Source organism: Sinocyclocheilus grahami, unplaced genomic scaffold (assembly GCF_001515645.1).
Source record: "Sinocyclocheilus grahami isolate Dianchi unplaced genomic scaffold, SAMN03320097.WGS_v1.1 scaffold113.1, whole genome shotgun sequence".
Classification (NCBI taxonomy): Eukaryota; Metazoa; Chordata; class Actinopteri; order Cypriniformes; family Cyprinidae; genus Sinocyclocheilus; species Sinocyclocheilus grahami.
This window is the reverse complement of record NW_015505292.1, coordinates 872,609-882,846: the sequence shown is the minus strand read 5'-3', so window position 1 is coordinate 882,846 and position 10,238 is coordinate 872,609. Positions and strand designations below refer to the sequence as shown.

Sequence of the window (10,238 nt, the reverse complement as noted above, 5' to 3'; positions counted from 1 at the left end):
GGTCATCCAAATGCTCTCTAGCAAACTTCAGATGGGCCTGGACATGTACTGGCTTAAGCAGGGGGACACGTCTGTCACTGCAGGATTTGAGTCCCTGGCGGTGCAGTGTGTTACTGATGGTAGCCTTTGTTACTTTGGTCCCAGCTCTCTGCAGGTCATTCACTAGGTCCCCCCGTGTGGTTGTGGGATTTTTGCTCACAGTTCTTGTGATCATTTTGACCCCACGGGGTGAGATCTTGCGTGGAGCCCCAGATCGAGGGAGATTATCAGTGGTCTTGTATGTCTTCCATTTTCTAATAATTGCTCCCACATTTGATTTCTTCACACCAAGCTGCTTACCTATTGCAGATTCAGTCTTCCCAGCCTGGTGCAGGTCTACAATTTTGTTTCTGGTGTCCTTTGACAGCTCTTTGGTCTTGGCCATGGTGGAGTTTGGAGTGTGACTGTTTGAGGTTGTGGACAGGTGTCTTTTATACTGATAACAAGTTCAAACAGATGCCATTAATACAGGTAACGAGTGGAGGACAGAGGAGCCTCTTAAAGAAGAAGTTACAGGTCTGTGAGAGCCAGAAATCTTGCTTGTTTGTAGGTGACCAAATACTTATTTTACCGAGGAATTTACCAATTAATTCTTTAAAAATCCTACAATGTGATTTTCTAGATTTTTTTTCTCATTTTGTCTCTCATAGTTGAGGTATACCTATGATGAAAATTACAGGCCTCTCTCATCTTTTTAAGTGGGAGAACTTGCACAATTGGTGGCTGACTAAATACTTTTTTGCCCCACTGTATATATATATATAAAACTGATCAGTATCGGTTGAGATATATAAAAATTATAATTATATATAAACACACCCACCAATATTAATATTGGTCGATTAAAGTAATCAATATAGTAGTGTTAACCCTACAGTAACAAAAATAAAACTGTGATTACGCATATTTTCTTGTGTTTACCAAGTGTGCTAAAGTTGAAGCGTGTGCCGGAGGGTGAGCTGAGTGCAGAGGCAGGTGTGTAGGGGGAAGAGCCAATTGAATCCGGGAGCCCAACAGCTGCGAGTGAACGTAGCCAATCACGGGCCTCTTCATGACCTTTGACCTGAGGCACATGGCCATACCTGCAGGTTTAAAACAAGTGTATATGAGTCTGTGAAATGCAGTGTTGTTTTTCTCTTTTGCATGAAAGTTCTCATGAAAACAGCTCCAAGATAAATATCACAATGCCAGGATAAGCACAGCTATCAAATCTATGGTGGGTAACAGAAAACCCAAGTCCACTGCTCCAAGCTCCAATGATTATTTGCATACTACAATATTTAACCAGGTCAGCAGGTATAAATAATTACCATATTGTGTACTAAACAAATCAAAACCCAGTAAACACAAACTGCACTCACATATTATAAGTATATTGGTATACTATTGACATAATCAGGGCTCTAGACTAAAAAAAAATAACTAGGGAGCCACTGTCTCAAAAAAACATTTAGGAGTTAAATTACTGTTTTGGCTGACAAATTACATTTAGATTTATAGAATTAAAATATGACATATCATTTCACAAAATCTCTGTTGTGAACATGTATTATTAATTCCAAGTAACTGTTCTCTGTTTATTTTAAATCGGACATAAATGAAAAATGATTTGTGGCTCAGTGAGGGAGTCAGTTGTGCACTCAGAAACGACTCACTGGCAGAAATGAGTTTTGTGAATTGTTTTGACTAAATCACTAAAAAGAACCAGTTCAAAAGAGTAATTTCAAGGAATCGAGGTTTACTGTCATTCCAAAAACACAAAGAACATGAAAGGAACAAAACTAGTTTTCCTGTCTAGTTTTTTCCCCCTTCAAATTACTGTTACAAATTTGTATTTTTTGTAGTCACAGTCAGGAGCTCTGATCACAAAGCACACAAGCAAGACAAAAACACAAAACAAAACAGACCATTTGACCACAAAGATAGCTTTACCTGTCCTCTTTCCGTGGGAGTGTGTTGCGGGTACATTTAGGGCTAGCAGAGGGGGAGGAGTGAGAGCTAGAGAAGGGTATGGGGCAGACAAAACAAAAAGAGGCAGATAAAAGTGACAGAAAAGGGAGAGGAGATAAAGAAATGATTAAAGAGGAGTAGGTGGAAAGGAAGATAGATCATCACAAGAGATATAAACCCGACTTTCAAGTCACAAACGGCTGGAAGAATCATTTGTGTTGACATGAAGTTAGCATGGTTGAACAATCAGTTTCTCACCTGTCTGAGAGGCCAGTTCGGGCACTGTTGGTCCGATTAAGACATAAAGGTTCCCTTCCCAAGGAAACATCTATGGAGTCAATACTGGTGTGGTTGGAGCCCAATCCATCCCTGCCTCCCCAAGGAGAGAAAGCTGATCCTGGGCTGGAGGCCATTGAAGAAATGGTCTGCTCTCCATGACCCCCAGAGGGCAACGTCAGCTTGTCACCGTAAACTGGGTCACTGCCTCCACTGGCGACAGATGGAGTGTTTAGAGAACCATTCTGCTGGATGGACGTGGCATGAGGATTGGAGATGACGGTGGAGTTCTTCATGTTCTCCATGGTGACCGGAGCTTGCTTGATGCAAGATTTGCTACCAAACAGTCTGAATGCAAAGGGGGAAATAAATTTAACAAATAATATTAATAAAATGGGGGTAAAATGTCTGCAAATGCAACAAAAAGTCAACATCTGTGACAATAACTGAAAATCTAGGTTTCATCAGAGTAGACTGCATGCCAGTGTCACACTACTCTTTTAAATGACGCTGTATATTCCAATTCTCAAACAAATTACTCTGATGAACCGGTTCTTTTTGACGAGTCATTCAGTCAGAGAATTTTTCATAGCACAAGCCCGCAATTACCGATTTACCAACAAATGACTCTTATGAACCGGTTCTTTTTAAAAAGATTCATGAAACTGTCTCAAACTCGCTTGCAAGTTATTCAATTTCTCAAAAAGAGTCACAAAGTTGCTTGTGAGTTAGCAGTTTGACAGCCATTACTAAGATCACAATTAATGCCCTCACTGAATCATGACTCAGTTTTTGGTTGTGTTCATTTCAAAATGAACTAGGAATTATTAAATGTAATGTATATTTTTGGTTTGTGAAAAATCTGTCTATTTGTAGACTGGTTGTTCTTCTGAAAATGTGTAATTACAGATACATTTATGAAACATTGAAGTATTCTACAAAATGGTTATGCTACTGATTAGCAAAGTAAGTAAATTGAACTGACAGGAATAATTTTTTGTTGTTCTTTTGTTGATTATTGACAGCAAGATGCAAATCAACAATGTCAGTCTTCACCAGGGGTGTCGAAACGGGCTCCTGGAGGGCCACTATTTTAGCTCCAGTCCTAATGAAACAACCCTGAACCATCCTTCAGGTCTTCGGGCTCACTAAAAACTACCAAGCAAGGGAGTTGAGGCAGGTTGAAGCTAAACTCTGCAGGCCACTGGCCATCCAGGATGGACACCCCTGTTCTTCACAAAGAAAAATATGATACAAGGAAAGTCTGGCACCTCTGATTTTTCTCATTACTTCATGGACTGCCTGGTCAGATAACATCAGTCGATCTGTAGTCTGGTTCTACTAACTAGGAGAGCAATCAGTCAGAGCTAATCAGCTAGAACAAACACTAGCCTCTTGGTCTGTGCCATGTCTTAGAGAAACACCAAGAAGCCCAAGGAAAATGCACTTGTGGTGGCCAGAAGCAAGCCTCTGAATCTAAACCAACATCAAATCGCTCAGATAAACAGTAAGTCCTATGAACGTCGTCCAGCACCCAAGGAGGAACTCACACAACCCAGCTGAGAACTGCTGTGTAAATATTTGAGAGACCTAAAATGGTGCTTTCATCCACATCAAGTAGAAATCATGCCTTGCCAAATTCATTTTTCATCAACAGTCTTTCAAGTCTACATAAGCTAAACTTTGCGAATGGCGAGAACTTACCTACGAAGGGTTGGCGAGGACATTTCTGAATACTTTCCTCCTGCTTGTCGTCCAGCTTGGCACTGAGTTGGTATCCCCATCTGTGCAGTTGCGCTAGTCTTAAGTACCTGGCTCTCCACATCGGAAAAGATACCCTTCTCTCGGTCTGTCTGGTTAGTAGTTCCCATTGGGGACTTGACTAAGTTGCGACTCTTAGGATTGGGAAGTGTGGCAGTACCTTTATTGCAAAAACTAGCATCAAGACTCGAGTTGTTGGAGCGGTTAGAATAGCGAGCGGCGCCGGTACGACTAGGCCTCGGTAAACTGCGGTACTGAAGAGTCATCCGAGCACTTGGAGGAAGGTATCCATCATCAACCGTCGTCTGCCGACCCACCATTCGACTCCCAGAAAACCCAACCGATTTAGGTATCCTGCCTACTGTAGCAGAGCCACTAGTTACCACAGCTCCACTCGCCGTTATTATCGCACCCGGGGCCTTCTTGAAGCCAAAAGTGCTGGTTGGGGTGCGTGAGGCCGAACTGAGGGGAGGTTTCTTGGAGTCATCAGCATTTATGGAGTGGGTGCCGTTGGAACATCCTTTCTCCGACACTTTGGCATCATCGGTCTTACCTGTGGGATGATCAACGACATGGACTGTCAAGTGCAAAATTAAATCATGTTTTTGAACAGTTTTGAATATAGTAGCATGGTCCCTGTCGGGACTCGTCTGAACATAAGTCTCAGAAAAGGTACGCAGCACACCGCACATAAGACAATGTAGGTGTTATAGTGCAATGTGATGAGATATGTGATCAGATAATACATCTCTGTGGCTGTCATGCCTCAGGAAACCACATGAAAACAGAGACGCGGCTCAGTCAGTGTTGTTACTCTTAACTAAAATTATTTAAAATTGTTTTTGTTAATTAAAATAAAGCTGAAATAAAATAAAATAAAAATATTAGACGATAAGAACTTAATGTAAACAAATTAGAAATGTTGAAATAAAAAAATTAAGTTGAAGTACTTAAAATAAAGCTTAGTAAAAACAAAAACAAAATGACTAAGAACGTAACAAAATGACTAAAACTTCAACTAAAATTAAAATGAAAATAGAAAAAATAACAAAAAAGGTAAATTAAAACATAAATAGCATAAAAGTATTAATAAAGTAAATAATTCTAAAATAATACTGGACTTAATTTGACATTTTATTTAACTTATTTCCTTGCACAGAGCAGATAAACAGCATTTTCCAGTATTTCTAAATGAAGCATTATTAATATCCCAGTCATTTCATACTTGTATGACTTACTTTCTTTCTCTGGAACACAAACATGTTTTTTTGGACCCCACTGACTTTCATTTTATGATAAAAACATTAATCAAAATACATTGTTTTGTGTTCCAAAAAAAGGTTTGGAAATGCTAATTGGGACAGCCATGAAACAGGACCATCTAAACCATTACCATGTGTCTTGAGTGAGCTGCAGTTCGTAGGTGTTGTAGCTTTCGTCCGTGGGGAGGTGACGCCCACCTGGGCGGTCATTCCCCGCCTCCAGGAGCCCGTCTGTGAGATGGTAGGTGTCTTGCGACCCATCAAGCTCCGTTCTGATTCATCTGAGGACCTGTGGTTCCATTTAGTTGTGGTCTCCATTTTTTTGGCACCGTCAGAGCCGCCTTCTGAACGTTTAAGCTCGCTGTTGGACCAGTTGGGGTTGTGTTTCACTGCAGAGTGCTTCTCTGCATCCGTCTGGAGCTGCAAGAGAGAAAACCAAATCATTAATTGCAAATAAATATTTCAGTCTTTGAACCACAGAGAATATAAATCTGCTTTCTATGTTCTCTGCTAATCTGTACTAAATCTGGGGGTATCCCAGGGGGCCACAAGGGGTATTGTGTGATTTTTTTTAGGGCTGTCAAAGTTCATTTGTACTTAACATATTAATGAAAGATGTTTGACAAAGTGATTTTTTGAATAATATTACATAAAATTGATATTTAACAAGGGGGGTGCAAGAAGGTCTGTAAAAATAGTTTTTTAGGGCAGTCAATATTAATGTGCTCTTAAGATATTAAAGAAATTTTAACTTGAAATTTTATATTGTTTTTTGTGCTTTAATACGATATCAACATAAAAGCCAATTTAATTTTACAAACATTTAATTTTCATTAATTACAAATGATGATATTTTGTCATACATATAGTATAAAATATTGTTATATAAATAAAATAAAAATCTTATATATATATATATATATGCATACATACATACACACATCTTTGCATGAAAAATGTAAATGACTCTGGACTGACATGCACAAATATATTATATAATGCCTGTAATGACAGATACAATATCACCACCGACAGCTAATTTGCATCTTATTTATTCAGAAACACCATCAACAGCCATCATAAAATCTGATTATGTGACAAAAGAGCCAACTCGTCCATTACATGACCTTCCACAAATGTATCCAAGATGACATCAACCCCTTTTAGAAAGTCCGTTGTTCAGCTGCTACTGAAAATCCTCATAAAAATTATTGCCAAGGAAAGAATGTTAATAGCCTCCAGTTGTTATCAGGCCAATTCCAAAACATTGTTATCTCAACGCCGATACAATAAATCCTTCCTCCACTCCAGCCCCAAGAATGAGGAGAGACTACATAGGGAAAAGTACAAGGGTGTGGAAGTGAAAGGTGGCAGATATTTGGCTTCGGTTCAGATGCAATTTTGGGTCATGACTTTAAACTCTCTGAATTTGAAATCATGTGTACAGCAGGGTTATTAGAGTTAACTAAAACTAGAACCATTGAAAAACATCTTACTTGAAATAAAATAAACGTTAACTGAAAAAAAAAAAAAAAAATGAAAAGAAAACTGAAATATATCTTATTTCAGCTAGAAGCCAAAGCAACATTTTTGATTTTTTTTTTTTTTTACAAAAATAACAATAATAATAAAAATTATTATAACTTCAACTAAAATTACAATGAAAAAAAATCTAAATATAGAAAAAGCTATAATTGTATCTCAGTGGTTCTAAAATAACACTGCGCACTCGAAACCACATCTGGGACTTTTTTGCAGCATCAAGATCAAAAACAAATGGAGACAAAAATAAGTGTTTTCATCTGCGGAGATAAATATGGAAGACTGGAGATAAATAAGGTCATGGATTTAACTTTTAAAAACCAACACCAATGCACAAACCAATAAGCTACAAGTGTGGACAAACTTATCGGCACACAACCCAGTGTGCCACATCTGGATTTAAAGCATTCATCTTGTTAGAACAGGCGAGACAGACGCCGTATCTTTGCTTCACTGTACTGATCCATTTGCTTAGCATATGTTAACCTGCTTTGAGCTTGTAAAGATGATCAATCACCGGGGCAGAGTTGAGTCAGTCCGCTGACTCACACTCACAAAGACTGCACACAGCGGGCACAGGCCAGTTCTGATAAGAATATTTCATTGAATTAAAGGGACAATGACGCAACAGAACCGCTCCCAAAGCAGCGCTGTAAACGTGCAGGCCTGTTTTGATTGCATATAATGATCACCAGAGATTGTGAATCATTTATATCTCATTTTTTAATGAATAAATACAGATTTCAACATTTCATTTTATTTAAAGGTCATTTTCAAACTTTTTACAGCCTTTATGATTTATATTGACTACTAAAGTGATTGTATAATAAAATAATATCAAATAGATTTCTATTGTTTTACCATTGTCCCAGGCTCAGACTTTCAATCTTAATACATGAAAATCCATCATAAAAATATGAATTATTACCAGTTTAAAACACTGACACTGATAATCAAATAAAAGAATCAAACAATTAAAAAAAAATGTGAAAATATTTTCTATAAATTAAAAACAAACTAACTAAAATTTATGTTAAAATATATTTTTTTGAAGTTGTTTGTCGTGTGAATTTCTGCAGATGTTTCTTATTCTGTAGACCACGAGGCTATGGCATCAATGACTGACCTGTTCATCTATGTCTCTGTGTGGGACAGATGGGGTGTTGACGTAGGAGCTAAGGGACGACCTGGTGTCGAGGTCATCGGTGTCCAAGGTGTCACTGATCCCGCTGCTGACTGAGCTGCTGTCGTCCCAACTGAGAACAAAGAGAAAAGAGAGAGGAACAGTAATTTATCTACATTTCTGAGGGACATGATATCAATATAGTGAAAGGAGTACTGTGAGAAATAAAACAGAATTCATGGATGCAGAATGTTCAACGTAATATGGAAAAAGGCATATTTAAAGAGTAGCAATGGAAAGAAAGGTAAGCAAAAAACAGCATCTGTGGAGAGTCATGAAGTCTGCACAGGGACAGTCTGAGCATAAAAACCTGCATTCCCATCATGCTTGAAACATTAGGCGCGTCTCTCTGCTCCTCAAAACTTGTTTTAATTAGCTCTGTGCCTCAAATTCTCAATGCGCTCTGCTTTGCTTTCCCCCATTTCCCACAGTGTTGCTGACTGAAGAAATCCATTAGGATGCTCAGCAGGGCTCAACCAAAATCATATGGGCCAGAGACACTACTGGTTAAAGAGAAAAGCCAGTGAGACGAGTTGTGTGATCACAGTGGATTGTACATTTCATTGTCTAAACATAAAATCTGACAGTAATAAAATAAATTTGCCATTTCAACTAAAATCAGTATTTTTTCTTTTTTTAGTTTTACAAAATCAGACAATAACATAATCAAAAGTTTTGCTATTTTAGCTCAAATATGGCTAAAAATCTTATTTACTTGTTATTTTTTTTTTTTTTTTACAAAATCTGACAATAACAGAACCAGTTTTACTTCTTTATATCAAATCAGGCTTAAAATGGCTTATTTCATTTTAGTCCATGTAAAATATATAGTTTTTGTTTGTTTGTTTAATTATTTGCTTTTGCTCAAATCAGCCAAAAACAGTTTTTATTTTTATTTATATGCTTTTTTTGCTTGTTTATTTATCAATAACAGAATCAACAATTTGCTACTTTTGCTCAAATCAACTTAACTGTTTTAATTAACATTTTATTTATTTTTTTATTATTACCTTAAATCATTGTGTGTGTATATATATATATCAATATCTGCGCTACTTTTGCTGAAATGAGGCTAAAACATATTTTTTTATCCAGGTTGGTAAAGATAAAATCAAACAATCAAAGGCCTTAAAAAGATCTGAAAGACCGAGCAAATGACATTTGCTGATCCAAACACAGACTGGCCAAACTCCCACAAGCCACCAGTTTAGGACACTACAGCCTCAAGCGAAGCTAAGAGAGCTAGCTTAAGCACTGTGTGGCAACAAAACGCCTTATCAACACCTAAGATACCACCTAATCCTCCTCATTTCTCAGGATCATTCAGGCACACAAACCAGCCCATAAGCTCATTCACAGGCAGTCATGAAACAAGAGAAGCGTGTTCAAACATCCACCATAGTCCTGATGTCCTTTGACACAGCTCAACAGATACTTGTTTTGATATGAACAAAGTCCCCATAGCTCACGTCTGTCATAACCGACTTGACATAACTGGCGTGGAAGGACGTCTGTGGTTCCTGTTTTAATGAACTATGAGAAAGTTGGTCCCATTGGGGCTATTTGTCACTAAGAGCTCTCACGCACACTGTGCTAATGTGTTTGTCTGCTTGCACGTCTCTGCTTAAATGATCTGCTTCATTCATCATTTGCCATACGCTGTCAGACACTACAGATGACAAATGCAAACAAATGCCAAAAAGGCCCCCCAAAATGAAATGGAAGGAAAACTGACATGAATGAGTCACTTCTTCCTTTTTAAAGACACCATGAAATCCATTTAAATGCATTTAGTCTATCTGAAGCTATCAACATACTAGTGTGCTGCTAAAAGCTGACAAAAAGATTTCTAAAAATTCTGTAATCTAAGGAAATGCACTAAAAATATTACATTTAGTCATTTAGCAGACGCTTTTATCCAAAGCGACTTACAAACGAGGAAAATAAAAGCAGTCAAAACTAACAAAAGAGCAACAATATATAATTAACAATATATATAAGTGCAAATGCTCTGATTGATTTGGGCAGGTCATTCCACCAGGAGGGAACAGTTAATGAAAAAGTCAGTGAAAATGATTTTGTACCTCTTTGAGATGGCACAATAATACGCTGTTCACACAGAATGCAAGCTTCTAGAGGGCACATAAGTCTGAAGTAATGGATTTAGGTAAATGGGTAAATATTTTAAATATAAAAATTTATTTATTACATGAATATATATATAT

General features: G+C 37.7%; 1 protein-coding gene across 1 annotated transcript in view; it reads right to left on the bottom strand.

Moving 5' to 3' along the window:
• LOC107589197 (neuron navigator 2-like) overlaps window positions 1–10,238 on the bottom strand; it is a 90,173-nt gene that overhangs the window by 16,226 nt on the left and 63,709 nt on the right. Inside the window, exons 13-18 of the mRNA XM_016277561.1 lie at window positions 7,957–8,086; window positions 5,420–5,708; window positions 3,970–4,579; window positions 2,248–2,613; window positions 1,972–2,037; window positions 961–1,121 (exon numbers count right to left, since the gene is read on the bottom strand). Coding sequence (XP_016133047.1) covers window positions 961–1,121; window positions 1,972–2,037; window positions 2,248–2,613; window positions 3,970–4,579; window positions 5,420–5,708; window positions 7,957–8,086 — 1,622 coding nt within the window. The remainder of the gene's footprint in view (window positions 1–960; window positions 1,122–1,971; window positions 2,038–2,247; window positions 2,614–3,969; window positions 4,580–5,419; window positions 5,709–7,956; window positions 8,087–10,238) is intronic.